The sequence below is a fragment of the Jaculus jaculus genome, chromosome 6, assembly GCF_020740685.1.
Source record: "Jaculus jaculus isolate mJacJac1 chromosome 6, mJacJac1.mat.Y.cur, whole genome shotgun sequence".
In the NCBI taxonomy this organism is placed as follows: domain Eukaryota; kingdom Metazoa; phylum Chordata; class Mammalia; order Rodentia; family Dipodidae; genus Jaculus; species Jaculus jaculus.
This window is the reverse complement of record NC_059107.1, coordinates 166,244,152-166,259,021: the sequence shown is the minus strand read 5'-3', so window position 1 is coordinate 166,259,021 and position 14,870 is coordinate 166,244,152. Positions and strand designations below refer to the sequence as shown.

Genomic DNA, 14,870 nt, shown 5'->3' with positions numbered 1-14,870 from the left:
ACTTGCTGAGGGCCATCCACCATTCCTGCTGACCTCCCCCCATACACACCCCGTCAAGCCCCCTGCCCTGTATAGGGGCATGGACCCTTGCTTTGTGAGGTCTCAGGTCCCTCCACTGGAAACACCCTCCCCTCCTTACCTGTGAGGTAGTAATCAGCCCAAATGAGAGTGGAGGTACTGGGCCTGTGGGGTCATCAGTGGGCAAAGTTGTTACTTTGACAGGCACATCTAGCCTAAGGTCCTGGTACCAACATGCACCACATGGCCAGTGTCCTAACAGCATTACCTACCACCACCCAGGTCCTCCAGGATGGCTGCAGTACCACCTGAGAGCTGGCTCTTCCGTGAGTGCAGAGAGCCTCTGGTCATCTTTCTGGGGTATCAGCAGGCAGCTGGCTGGCTGGCCTGCACCCACATGTGCATATAGGAGGCTGCAGTGTGTCCTGCATGCCTTTAATTCCAGCACTCAGGAGGCAGAGGTAGGAGCATTGCTGTAAATTTAAGGCCACCCTGAGACTACACAGTGAATTCCACATCAGTCTGGGCTACAATGAAACACCAACTCAAAAAGAAATAACAAAAAACATTGTCAGCTTGTTGACCACCTGGGTACCTCAAACTTCTGACCACAGCTGAAAAAGAGCTCCTAGGAACCAGGAGGGTAGCCAGTTTCCTTGTTCCCTTCAGGGAACATCAGTCTGCTGGAGGGACTGGTGCCTACCTGGCTATATGTGCTGTGGACACCCCGTCCACCAAGACCTACTTGGCATAGTGCCAGTTATTGTCAGGGTATTGCAGCAGCTCACCACTCCCTTCACATGCATGCTACAGGGGCACCATGGCCAGCCTGGGACAGCATGGCAAGGGAGAAGACTCAGCACAGGGAACCAAGAGCCCTGGAGGGCTGAAGCAGAAAGGCCACGAGCTACTTCCATGCTGCCAAGCAGGTGCAAGAGCCCAGGGTTGGGGCTGCAGAGGTCACAGCCACTTGATCCACAGCTAGGTTCCCAGGAGTTCTTCCTGGCTAGTTGAACTGTCCCTGTAGTTTGGACTGTGCTATTCTTCATGCTGCTGACAATACTGGCTGTAGCAGGCCCACAAGTTGAGTCCCTCAGTGAGCCAGCTTTCTGTTACTGATACTGAGGTAATCAACTTAGAGGAAGGTTATCCTGGCTCAGAGTTTGAGGTTCCAGTCCATGTGTGACTGGCCCCATTGCTTTGAGTTGTTTTAGGAGGCACACCTACAATAGGATGGAAAACTTGCACTTGGCCCAAGTCTTAAAGGCTCCATCACCTCCCAGCAGCAAGGCAACAGAGACCAGGTCTTTACCATAATGGTCTTCAGAGAACCCATCCCAACTCCAGCAGCCTCTGAAGCTGCCCATTACAACTTGCTTGTCTGAGGCAATGAGGGTTCAGGTGGGACTGGGACCCTCCTGTCTCCTACCATAGCCAGTCCTGCTCAAGGAAAACTCTCTGGGTGTCCATAGAGTAGGAAGCTCTGCCTGGGTCCTCTGAAGACATAGGGGTTCTGTCTCCTGCCTCCAGGAGGACAGACAATGCAAACTGCACAGCATTAAAGGTCCATGTTCTCAATGAGTCAAACCAGTGTGTTCTACTCCTACCTTCAACAACCAGGTTTATTATAAAGAACAGTATCAAAATATACGAATCTGTTAAGAACAGCCAAGAATGCAGCTTTTTCAGGGCCAGGTGAGTATCAACTGTTTCAAAGCAGGCAGCTTCTCCCTCCAGGGTCCTCCTGGAGAAACAGGCTGATGTCCATGGGCCACTTCCTGCAGGATGTCCTCTCAATAACTTAAAGGGTGAGTCTGTCTTGTGATTCTGGACACCTGTCACAAATCCTCATGAGAAGGTGGCTGTGTGGTGGTTTCCTCTTCAACTTCTGCCGGGAGACACACAGGTCACTAATCCCACTGCTAATGCCTTGAGGATGGGTTTAGCTGAAATGTCAGCCATGTGTATGCAGGCACTTGTCCCAATGCCCACTGGCTGGCTCATGACCTGGAGTTGGCACCTTGGCTCCCTCCTACTCAGCAACCTTCTAAGGGGAGCTCAGGATAAGTCCCAGCTGGGGTGCCTAGGCAAGTACATCAGAGCCTTAACCAGAGACTGGGCAGTGAAAGTAAGATACATTCACGAGGCAGAAGACAGGGCAGTGACAGGAGACAATCCTGTTCTCAGCCACTAAGCTCTCTTGCTTTGGTGGCTCTAGTGACCACAGTCCTCTTAGGTATAAATATCCTTTCATTTTACCCTGCTTAGGATGGGGCTTTTTTTTTTTTTTTTTTTTTGTCTTTTGAGGTAGGATCTCACTCTAGCCCAGGCTGACCTGGAATTCACTATGTAGTAGTCTCAAGGTGGCCTTGAACTCATGGCAGTCCTCCTACTTCAGCCTCCCAGGTGGTGGGATTAAAGGTATGCACCACCATGCCTGGCTAGGATGGGGCTTTTGAGAAGTTCTCACCATTTGCCTCTCTGAATACTGTCCACTCCCACTTTGATATCCCAGAGCTTCCTGAAGTCTGTTACAGGCTGAACTGTCTCCCAGGGAGAGGGCCTACAGTTCTGTCTGGTGCTGGTGAACATGCCTGGCTTGGAATAGAGTCTTTGCAGGTGTCTGATAATATCAGATCACAGGGTGGGCACTGATTCAATGACTGCTGGTGGCATTATGAAAATAGACAAATGAAGGTGGACGTGGTGGTATACACCTTTAATCCCAGCATTCAGGAGGCAGAGGTAGAAGGACTGCTGTGAGTTTGAGGCCATCCTGAGATTATATAGTGAATTCCAGGTCAGCCTGGGTCACAGTGAAACCCTACCTCGAACCTCACCCCCTCCACCACCAAAAAAAAAAAAAAAAAAGACTGCCATGCAAAGATTCAGTAAAAGGTTATCCAAAGGCAAGCACAGGGTGATGCACAGACCGCACCCCCCCAGTCTCAGAGGTAGCACCCAGGCACTGATATTCAGAGCACACTGCTGAGAAAGCCCAGAGAACAGATGGCCCTCAGCCTCAGGACAGTCACTCTGTTCTACACCCCCACCCCCCGCCTCTTCTTTCCTTGCAGTGACCCAAAGACCCATCTAAGCACACTGACTCCATCTACCCCTGCCCTGATCCACTCCCTGCTCCGTTCTCTACCACTTTCCTCAAGTGTGCACTGCACGAGGTTTTACACACCTGACTTTTGTGCAATTACCATCCCACAGCCATGGCCTGTATTAATTTCTTACTTGACCATTCCTAAATCAAACAGCCAGTATCAGGGAAGCCCCACCCCTGAGGAGGGCAGGCCTTAATGCTCACAGCCTTCTCCCACTCACCGCCCTCAACTGTCTGCACACAAGCCTCTTCTGTCTCCTCAAAGCCATCAGGACACACGCAGACAAAGCTTCCTGGAGTATTGTAGCAGTTTTCGTTTTTCCTCCTACAGGCTTTTTCTGCTAGTGAGCATTCATCTATATCTGAAATAAAAATACTCCATTTCAGTAAATGCCTGCAAACACACAGAATGGATTATGAAACTCATTCATTTACAATCCATTCACTTGAGAAAGGAGTAAGATTATCAATGTCCAACAAAAGAAGGAGTGGAGGAAAAGGAGGCTATGAGAGCTTGGGCCTTAGTGGCCAGCCCCCAACTAGAAGAGCAGAAACACTGGGATGATGGGATGCCCAGCATTCTGGGTGGTACCCAGAACAGAAGAAGTGACCTCTAGCCACAAGGGCCAAATTCCCTGGGAGACAATGGGGATGTAGGGGCTCAGACAGCTGTGGCTATGGCTGGCACAGTAATACTGTCTTTTCAAGATAAGATGCTACACTCCCAGGGAAGCTCGAGAAGCAGTGTCTTTTGAAGAGGTTGAGGGTTGCCCACCTACAAGTGCTTCTCAGACAACCAGTGTGACTCCTCTATAAAGTTCCTTTTTTTTTGGCAGTAGACATCTTACTGACCTGCACACTGTCCACTCTCCTTTGTATAGCCAGAGATACACTCTTTACAATTTGCTGGGCCTTCCCCTGTGCAGCCCACACAGGTGGAATCACATTCTAGAAACAAAGCAGTAAGGATGATATCAGACCTCCTTCCACCTGAGCAAGCCAGGGTGGGAAAAGCATACCACAAAGGAGTCTCAGTTTTTCAGCAAGACCACCTACCATATTGCCACACTGTTCCTAAAGCAGCTACACAGACCAGACTAAGTCACATATGCTAGAGGAAGAGATGGGTCCCAACAGGACTCCTACTATATGGACCTTTATCTGGCCCACAGAGGACGCTGCCCCAAGACCCATGTCACCTTCACAAGTGTATGAGCCGTTGACATTCTCACAGTACTGTGTATCACTGCAGGGGGGTGTCTCTGCTGCACACTCATCCACATCTGGAACAAAAGGGCCAAGCTGTGAGAGGAGCCCAGGATGACTGAGCTGAAACAACAGCTACATGACAGCCCACTGCCCAACATACCCACAGCCAGGGAAGGAAGTGGGCTTCATGTGAACGACACATCTTAGCCAAAAGTGGGGACAGGTGATGTAACTGGATTGAAAAGCTACTGGGAGGACAACGACAAATGGTCGGCATGTGAGCGCCTGTTCCCTCACAAGCTCATGCCATTCCCAGGCCTCCTACCTTCCCTCCTCAAGGACTAAAACTAGCTTGGGAATGAGCCCCTAATTTACCCAAGACCAAGCAGCTGCAGAGAGGCAGAGAGGGCAAGTGGAAGGCCAGCCCGATGCCAACTCCACCAAGGGGCCACAGGACAGGCTGTGCAGCACCACAGGGCATGGTGGCAGGAAGAGATGCGACAGATTAGGCTAGCAGTCACAGGTAGAGGTTGCGTACTCCTCACTGTGATGTAGTCCAGTGGGTCTACCTCAGGCACAATGCCTGCTCCTTGGCCAGCAGCCCAATGGCAGAAGCTAGTCCACTTCTCCTGAGCCTCTGAGAATTAGGGTTGTCAACCCTGCTAGTTGGCAGCAGTTGCTTGCTGACTCAGAGCTCCTCAGAGGGGGCTTGTACTGCACACCAGCAGGATGGAGGCTTTTCCTTGTGCAGCCAGACAAGAAGCACTGCTGGACATGCTCCCAAGGTTTCTCTCAGTGAGCTTCTAGTCAGTCCAGTCACCACCCACCTCCAGCTATGTGGCGAGAACACCTGCCTATTTTAGATTTAAATCCTTCCCCAAGCCCACATATGGAAGGGTTACATGCAGGCTGTAAGAACACCAGTGGCCTTCCACAGCCCCATGTGGGAAAGAGATGGAGGGGCACAGAGCAGGCACCAATCTATAGAGTACTCCCACCTCCTGCAGGACCCAGTGCCACTCCTCACCCACACAGGCGTCCTTTACCAGCACCCAGCCCATTTCACATTCGTCACAGTGTCTGTTGGTCGGGCCCGAGCATGTCTTGCAGGACTCATCACAGGCTGGAAGGCAAAGGCTACTTTAGGAAGGAAATGGGACCTGTCCTCCCCCCACACAAAAGAAAGCTTACTTCAGAAATGGGGATTAAATTTAACAGAAAAATAACAAAACAGGAAAGTTACACAAAAAAAAAAGCCAACCGAAAAAATCAATTTGGATGTCTCAATGGTTAAGGCACTTGCTTGCAAAGCCAAACAGCCTGGGTTTGATTCTCCAGTGCCCATGTAAAGCCAGATGCATAAAGTAGTGCATGCATTTTGAGGTAGGAGGATCACTGTGAGTTTGAGGCCAGCCCGAGACTAATTCCAGGTCAGCCTGGGCTACAGCAAGACCCTACCCTGAGAAACCAACCACCAGTTACATCACCTGTCCCCACTTTTGGTATGCTCAGAGCATGTCCCAGGGTGGCCAATGGATTTATTACACCCCTCAGCAAGTTCACAACCAACCAACCAAAAGTCAGCATAGAGTTGGAGAGATGGCTCAGCAGTTAAAAGTGCTCGTTTTGAGCCAGACATGGTAGCACATGCCTTTAATCCCAGCACTCAGGAGACAGAGGTAGGAGGATCACCATACGTTCGAGGACATCCTGATACTACATAGTATATTCCAGGTCAGCCTGAGCTAGAGCAAGATCCTACCTTGAAAAACCAAAAAAAAAAAAAAAAAAGGGCGGGGGGGGGGGACTTGTTTGTAAAGCCTGATGGTCCTGGTTCAATACCCAAGTAAAGCCAGATGGACAAAGTGGCACAAGTAAGTGGAGAGGCCCTGGTGTGCCCATTCTCTTTCATTCTGTTGCAAATAAATAAAAAAATATTTTCTAAGACAACACAGTGAATTCCAGGTCAGCCTGGACCAGAGCAAGACCCTATCTTAAAAAAAAAAAAAAAGCCGGGTGTGGTGGTGCATGCCTTTAATCCCAGCACTTGGGAGGCAGAGGTAGGAGGATTGCCATGAGTTCAAGGCCACCCTGAGATGACAGAGTTAATTCCAGGTCAGCCTGGACCAGAGTGAGACTCTACCTCGAAAAACAAAAACAACAACAACAACAAAAAAAAAAAGAAATCAGCACACAGCATGCTGTGTGTCAGTCCCTTGTGGACTTATAAAATTCCTGTCCTCCTAATGACTGTGAAGCCCCAGGAGGTTGGTAGGGTCCATGCTACCCGTGTAGAGTCAAATTAAGTCAAAAGAAGAGCCTGGAAGAGCAGGGCTCAGAGATCCTTATTCCCTCTAATATGCTCTGTGAGCACATCCTAGCCCCTGCACCTCAACCCCAAGGACACCTGGCAGGAAAGAGACAGCAGGAGCAAGTTCTTCCCAGAACATTTCAGGTGATCAGACAGAATATAACTCACCACTAGGTGTCAGGTACAAAACCAAGGTTATCTATCTAGTTCATGACTGACAGACTATTTATTATACACATATCAGACCTTTAAGCCATCCCCAGCAGGGGCTCAGGGGACAAGATTTTCCTTCTGGGGTGGTTTAAGGATAGGGCCACATCTCTAGACCAGAACTGCCCTGGAAACCTGGGCTGAGAGGTCAAAGGGCAGCTTGTTCCCAGTTACACAGCTCTAGCAAAGGGCTGCTACCAAAGCCTCACCATCCAGCAGGATGACTGCATACTGGGCATCGCCTCCTACCTGTGCAGATGCTGTGGGTCTCGTTCCTCAGTGAGCTGAAGTAGCCGTCCATGCAATCAACACACAGCTGCCCCTTGTACCCTGCATGGCATTGGCAGGACCCGTCCCCTTGTCTGCTGCCATCTCCGCTGCAGTGGCCGTTCCCGCTACAGGGCCTCTTAGAACCACCCTGACATGCTTGGAGGACAAAGGTATGCTCAGAGCATGTCCCAGGGTGGCCAATGGATTTATTACACCCCTCAGCAAGTTCACAGCCTAAAAGCTATTGGGAATCTCTCACAAAACTCAAACCTGGCACTATTTCTGCTGAGGAAGGGTGGCTGGAGACACTGAATACCTAGGACCTGCAGGGGCCAACAAAGCATTGCCTACATGGAACCAGCCATGGCTCCTGACTTAACTCTGAAGGGACAAGGATGCTTATACATGATGTGGGTGCAGGTACACAGGAGAGAATGTTCTGTGTTCAGCACACAAACAAAGAACAAGACAGGCAAAAGGGAGCTACAGATACTGGGTCTGTGTGTGTATATACACCTGAAATTGAAGCTTCTGACACCTGATCCAGGCCTGAGCAACATGACTGGCTTCTGTAACCCCAAACAGCAAGATGTAGCTCAGTCTCATGTGAGGTGACATGGAAGGACCAGCCCGATGTACTCAGAACCCTCAACCCCTATAAGCAGACCAGGTAGGTGCCTCAGTCTGTGATTCCTACATTAAAAACATACTGGGAGGCCAGGCGTGGTGGTGCATACCTTTAACCCCAGCATTTGAGAGGCTGAGGTAGGTGGACTGCTGAGTTTGAGACCACCCTGAGACTACACAGTGAATTCCAGGTCAACCTGGGCTAGACCAAGGCCCTACCTGGGGGAGGGGGGTTGCAGAATTCTGGGAGCCAGGCATGGTAGTATATGCCGTTAGTCCTAGCATTCCCGAGACTCCTGGGACTATATTGAGTTCCAGGTCAGCCTAGACTAGAGTGAAAACCCTTCTTGAAAAAAAAAAAAAGTTAAACAATAAGAACTAAAGAAATATGCTGGGACTAGATGCCCAGAGCTCTATAGCACAAAGGAGAATTTCCCTAAAGCCTGAATTTAGTGGTGGTGCTGCAGCCTAAGGTCCAGGTCTATAGCACAAAGAAGGAAGGCAGTTATCCCTGTCTGAAGAAGAGGCAAGATCCTCAGTCACTATGGGAACTCAAAGAAGTCTAACAGAATGAGGACCTGAGATTGCCCAAGAAAAACATACCTCGGCAGTCTGGCCCATAGGTGCCCGGAGGACAGCACACTTTCAATGTGTGGACACAGAACCAACTGAATAGGTCAGGATGTTCCTTCTTCCTGTGGATTTAGAAATGGCCATTAAATCTCAAGGATAGCTATCTTTAAAACAAAAATGACAGGTTGGGGGTGTGGCTCAGTGGTCAAGCACATGCCTAGCACACACAGGAACCTAAGTTCAATTTCCAGCACCAAAACACCAAACAAGAATGCATCATAATGCATACAGTCATTCCTTCTTACCCATAGGGAAACTGGTGTGCCAAGAAACCCAGTGGATACCTGAAGCCTTGGACAACACCAAACCCTACATATATGACAAGCATATCCATGGGAAAGTTTAACTTATACATTAGGTCCAACAAGAGACCAATGACAGACACAAACAGCAAAGCAGAATATGATATATTGCAACAAGGCTTGCTTATCTCTAGAATTTTCTACATTAGTATCTTCAGATCCAGGTTCACCACAGGCACTAAAGTGCAGAAGGTGATCTGGGGGTAGTGGGTACTGTCTGGTCGGGAAATAAGAGTCAGGTATGCTAGGACCTTTAGCTTCTTGACTATAAGCACAGAGCTCTGGTTATAAAAGATGCCAGCGCATGGTAAAATGGGACAGGGAGTGGCCACCATTTCTGCAGCTTCTTAAATGGCAAGTAACTACAGAGCTACAGATCAGAAGGCAAAGTAGCCATGGGTCCTGGGCACTCACAGCCGCAGCCACCAGACCTCCAGCTGCTCCTCCTGCTGCTCCACCATCTGATTACATTCGAAGTCGTTACTGTCACACAGGCTCTCCATGATCTCCAGGAACCGAATCTCACTGCAACACAAACTGTCAGCACCCCGAGGTACAGCCCCCAAGGCCCCCCTGAGGTCACGCAGGGAATATAGCCCATGGAGTGCCTAACCTGGGGTGAGCAGGGAACTCAGGGATGGCAGGTGTCTCCACCAACCCTGGATTCTGGACAGAGTTGGGGAGAGGGCTTACCCACCTACCAAAGAAAGCCAGGGGACCCCATGAGGGCAGGAACCTGCCTGTGTGTGGAATGGCCATCGGGACTGTGGAAGCCTTAGGCCAGTGAGAAGGTCAGGAGGAGCGGACCAGGGGAAAAATGAGCATCGTCTAACACCCCCTCCCGCGCGTCGGTGGCGGACTAGCGGCTTCTCCGACAGGGTCACCAAGCCGGTGTGCTCGAGGCGCTCACCTGAACTCGTACTTGGACAGCGTCTTCTCTTCCCACGCCGTGTTGCCGCCGCCGAAGTTCTTCTTGGCTGTGTTAGCCATCCCCTGCGGAGAAGGGAGTGCCAGCTCGGCGGCCCGCTGCGACCCCCGCCGACCCGGGCCGCGGCCCCGGCGGCTCACCCACCTGGTTGAACTTGTCCACCAGCGTCTGGCACTTCTGACAGGTCGTCGGCTTTCCGGCGGCGACGGGCGCGGGCGGAGGGAGCAGCAGCAGCAGCAGCAGCAGCAGCCCGATCGCGGAGCGGGGCGGCGGGCGCATGGCGGGCCGGACACCGGCTGCGAACTACACCGGAGCCCCCCTCGGCCTCCGCCCACCCGGCCCGCGCCCCGGCAGTTCCCGGGGCTACTTGACGGCGTCGCCGAGGCCCCGCCCATCCCGCAGCACGCATGCCGCTATTGGCCTGTGGGGTCCGCCCCGGTCTGATGTGGCCCAATCCGGGATCGCCACGAGCAGCGACCAATGGCAAGCACCCGGGTCAGCATCCCGCGAGAGCAGGGAGGGACTGTAGGCTGCGAGCCCAGCCCGCGCCGCGCCCCTCGCGCAGGCCCACGGCGGCCATCTTTACTTCGGGCGGATGGGGCACTGCACCTTCGACCGTGGCGGTTCGGTCAAGTTCGGGCAGTGACTTTGCTTCTGTGGTCCGGTTCTGTCGCCCTCTTTCTGCTGAGGGCAGTTCTGGCGGCGGAGTTCCGCGGGGCCTATGCGAGCGCAGAGGAGGTCAGCGCGTGCCCCCATCCTGGGGCGGGCACACTCGGGCGGGTGGCGAGGCTGGGGCTCCTCGGGATGGTCCTGAGCCAGCGCTGGCCGCAGCGTCCTCCGGTCGTGGCGCGCGTGGTTGGCTTTTGGGCTCCTCGCCTAGGAGCTGGACCTCCACCATGGATGGACCCTGGTCTCTGTATCTTGGACCGGCCTAGTTTGGCTGATGTGGGCGGTGGGCTGAGCCCTAGTCGACTTTTCCACGCAAGCCTGAGGCGCTCACTGACTGAAAGTGGTTTAAATGGCGTTAGTAAAAGGACATGCATGTGCCTTATTGGATCTGTGTGTGAGGTAGGGAAGAAATACTTCATCTAATAGTTTTCATTTGCACCAGAGCAAATTTGCAGTCAAGAGACATTTTATTTTTTTTTATTGACAACTTCCATAGTTGTAAACAATAATCCATGGTAATTCCCTCCCTCCCCTCACTTCCCTTTGAAACTCCACTCTGCATCATACTCCTCACTCTCTCAATCAGTCTCTCTTTTATTTTGATGTCATGATCTTTTTTCTCCTATTATGACGGTCTTGGATAGGTAGTGTCAGGCACTGTGAGGTCATGGATATCCGGGCCATTTTGTATCTGGAGGAGCTCTTTGTAAGGAGTCCAACCCTTCCTTTGGCTTTTACATTCTTTCCGCCACCTCTTCCTCAATGGACCCTGAGCCTAGGAAGGTATGATAGAGATATTTCAGTATTGAGCACTCCTTTGTCACTTCTGAATCATCCCATGGTCACTGCCATCTGAAAAGAGAAGGCTCAATAACCAGAAGTGAGAGTAACATTAATATAAGGGTATGAACATTAAGAGAAGGGCTTACTGGGCAGTTTGGTGAGTATATATACATTTAGCCAGACAGCAGCAGATGTTACACTCTTAGGGCTCATTAGTACCCCTGTTGTAGGTTTTCAGTATCAGGGATGTAGTCCCTTCCATGAAGCATACCTCTAGTCAAATCAGAGGGCGACTGGTTCCCCCCATAACAGATATGCCACTATTACACCCATTGGCTCATTTGGCCTAGCTGGCCAAATACAAGGCTTGCAGTGTCCACTGTTGAGTATCTTCACTGGTGAATTTTCTCTCTCCCACTGAACTGCATGCTTTGTGGCTTTTTCCAGCCTTCTGTCAGCTGCTACATGGAGGAGGTTTTTAGCTCAGCTCCAGCAGGAGTTTTCAGTGACATTGCAGCCCAAGTATGTGGAGTCTTCAGCAATAGGGTCTTACCATCTATTCCTGGTGGGAAATCAAGGGCCTCGGCAATGGCCTGTAATGCTTTGGGAGGGCATCAGGGATCTCCCTGGCCAACAACTCACTAGAAGTTATCCCATCCCTGGCACTGACAATTTTCTAGTAACAGTCTTTGTCTCCTGAGTGTTCCATTGTCCAAAAAAGGTTTCTGTATGACTGATTTATATCCTCTTAGATTTTGATTAGCCTTCCCTCCACCTTTCTTTTACTCAATCTCTTCCCCTGACCTCACTTAGGCCTTTTCACCCCCATTAATCTGTTGTTCTACTTACATATATACATTACCATCCTATTAAGTCCTCCCTCCTTCCCTTTCTATGCCCTAGGTCAGGTAAAGAATCAGGTGACTTCTATAGGCACCCAGAAAGCAAAATGTCACATGTTCTCTCATATGTGGATTCTAGCTACCAATGATTGGACTTCTGTGTGAGTAGGAAGAAAACTCAGTAGCAGAGACCAGTAAGCTAGAAAGGATCTATAAAGAGAGACACAGTTTTAGCCGGGTGTGGTGGCGCACGCCTTTAATCCCAGCACTCGGGAGGCAGAGGTAGGAGGATTGCTATGAGTTCAAGGCCACCCTGAGACTCCATAGTGAATTCCAGGTCAGCCTGGGCTAGAGTGAGACCCTACCTCGAAAAACCAAAAAAAAAGACACAGTTTGAACAAATGATTTGGCCCATTGCAGTAGAGGCCTCAACTGACAGGGGCAACAGGACCTTTGAGGGCTGTTTCCTAATCCAAGGTGCTTTCTCTGGGAGCCACATGTATTATCTGGTCTGGGTCTGTTTGATCGCTGAAATGACCCCCCCCCCCCCGGCCAAATAGCTTTTCACATTAACCAGTTGTCCTCCCAGGAGCTGCCCAAAAGGGTCATTCCCCATCCCTGTAGCTTATGTATCCTCCCTACTCCATCATACTGGCTATGACCCCTTTGTAGCTTCTTGCTTCTGGTTGAGTGTCCCAGCTCACCCTGGTCTACTGTTGCATTGGCAAACAGCTGCAGTTAGTGCTCAGCAGGACCCACAGCCCTTTCTGGGTGTGAGGAAATGCCCTAGGTCTGGCAAAGAATCAGGTGACTTATAGGCACTACTGCTGCAGCTTGGACTTCTCGGGAAGGGGTGCAGAGTGCAGAGTCCATGGCTGGGACAGCCAAATGAGAGTCCCCTGGGGCAGCATATCCCTCATTACTGTCTCAATGACATGACTTGAGTCATACTTCCTTTCCTTTTGTCTTCCTTTCTTCCCTCCCTAAATATGAATTTTCTTCTGAACTCTTATTTTGATACATGTTTAGATTTTGAGGAGTTAAGAAAGCAGTTCAAAGGATTCTGCTTGTTCTCCCCCCAGATCTCACCAAATGAACTGGGTGGCAAGCGTTAATGTCTGGTGCTTCTCATTTTTGGTTTTGCAAAGGTACATGAAGTTTAAAGCTCCACATGGCTGGTAAAAGGTCATCAGGTGGGTGGCCGCAGCTGCTTCTGGGGCTGCTTGTCACAGTAGCTACCATCCACCTCATCGCCTGTCCATATACCAAGGTGGAGGAGAGCTTCAACCTGCAGGCTGCACATGACCTGCTGTACCACCAGCTGGACATGGACAAGGTGAGGCTGTTGCTGATTTGGCCAAGAATCTCCCCCTCCGCCCTTGCCTCTGCTGACCATTCCTTCTCTTTACAGTATGATCACCATGAGTTCCCTGGAGTTGTCCCCAGGACGTTCCTTGGACCAATGTTGATTGCAGTGATCTCCAGCCCCATGATTTATGTGCTTTCGCTGCTGGAAGTGTCCAAATTTTATTCTCAGCTGACAGGTGAGGGGCCTCACATGGGCCAAGAAGTGTGACGGCATTGTATCATCTCAGGTCAAGCTGATGGAGATCTTGTTCACTCTTTTTTTTTTTTTGATTTTTCAAGGTAGGGTCTCACTTTGGCTCAGGCTGACCTGGAATTCACTATGTAGTCTCAGGGTGGCCTCGAACTCACGGCGATCCTCCTACCTCTGCCTCCCTAGTGCTGGGATTAAAGGCGTGCGCCACCACGCCTGGCTTTTTTTTTTTTTTTTTTTTTTTGAGGTAGGGTCTCACTCTGGTCCAGGCTGGCCTGGAATTAACTATGTAGTCTCAGGATGGCCTCGAACTCTCAGCGATCCTCCTACCTCTTCCTCCCGAGTGCTGGGATTAAAGGCATGCGCCACCACGCCCAACTAAGATGTTGTTCACTCTTACCTGCAATTGGTCACTGTAGCCTTGAAGCCAGACCTGGGACATGTGAGATGTGTCTCAGGCTCACTGAAGTCTAGTGACATGTGTTTTTGCAGGGCTACTGGGAAAGGAGGTGGGAGCATGCCTTCCTGCAGGGCCACCAGGAAAACCTGCTTTTGTCTCAGCTAGGGGCTCCCTCCAGTGCACAGAAACAGCACACCCACTGTGGGGGAGCTCAGGGTAGCCTCAATCTCAAGATGATCCTCCTACCTCTGCCTCCAAGTGCTGGGATTAAAGGTATTCACCACCTTGGTAGATTTTTTTTACTGTGTCTAAGATAGAAGACTGGATTCCCACTGGTTTGTCCAGCCTGTTTAGAAAGCTCTGAGAATCCTATTCTGGGGAGAACACAGCACATGTCTTGGTAGGGCTGACTGGAATGGGGAGCTCTGCCACCACACAGGGCAGTTAGCAAGCTTTTCCCCCATGCTTGGGGTCATCAGAAAGCCCAGAAGGAAACCTGCAGTGGTCCTATATTTGGGAGCCACGTGGGCCAGCTCTGCGCAGTGATGGTCCTCTTGCTTGGCTGCACTAAGCCTGGAATTTCTGGCCCCTGTCAGAGGCCAAAATAACTCAAAATATTGATAACTATCTTGAAGTGGAGGTTGTGTCATAAACTGTTCTTGTTCAGAATTCACTCAGACAATGGGGAAGGTGGGAAAGCAGGAGGAACCCCAGGACTCAGGAGAAGGACTCATCTGATGGGGCCTTGAAGGAATTGGTACCATAAACAGATGCCAATGGGCTCTCTAGTGTCAGGAGTGTAGCAATTGAACCTGGGCTCTTCAGACACACATTAAAGATGTCCAAAGCGAGACACTTGCAGTCTGGATTTAGCAGCATGCAAAGAGGAAAGCCTGCTGTCTGGGCAGGTCTGCTTTGTGAATACCCACCATGGCTGGCCTCAAGTCTTCAGCTTCCATCCCAGGATGTCTCCTATGGCTGTCAGTTCCTTATCATGT

General features: G+C 50.8%; 2 protein-coding genes across 3 annotated transcripts in view; one reads left to right on the top strand and one right to left on the bottom strand.

The window, feature by feature from the left end:
• Positions 1-1,613: 1,613 nt before the first annotated feature.
• On the bottom strand, positions 1,614-9,936 carry Creld2 (cysteine rich with EGF like domains 2). Its single transcript, XM_004650397.2, has 10 exons — positions 9,765-9,936; positions 9,603-9,685; positions 9,107-9,217; positions 8,361-8,452; positions 7,110-7,286; positions 5,367-5,462; positions 4,330-4,413; positions 3,983-4,078; positions 3,352-3,492; positions 1,614-1,906 (listed from the first exon to the last, which is right to left on the bottom strand). Exons 1-10 carry the CDS (start codon positions 9,897-9,899, stop codon positions 1,857-1,859), a joined length of 1,065 nt encoding a protein of 354 aa, XP_004650454.1. The 5' UTR covers positions 9,900-9,936; the 3' UTR covers positions 1,614-1,856.
• Positions 9,937-10,188: 252 nt separating this feature from the next.
• Positions 10,189-14,870, top strand: part of Alg12 (ALG12 alpha-1,6-mannosyltransferase) — a 29,668-nt gene continuing 24,986 nt past the window's right edge. For both annotated transcript variants that reach the window (XM_004650644.2, XM_045153354.1), the window contains exons 1-3: positions 10,189-10,358; positions 13,063-13,250; positions 13,326-13,458. In XM_004650644.2, coding sequence (XP_004650701.2) covers positions 13,086-13,250; positions 13,326-13,458 — 298 coding nt within the window. In that variant the 5' untranslated portion in view covers positions 10,189-10,358; positions 13,063-13,085. The remainder of the gene's footprint in view (positions 10,359-13,062; positions 13,251-13,325; positions 13,459-14,870) is intronic.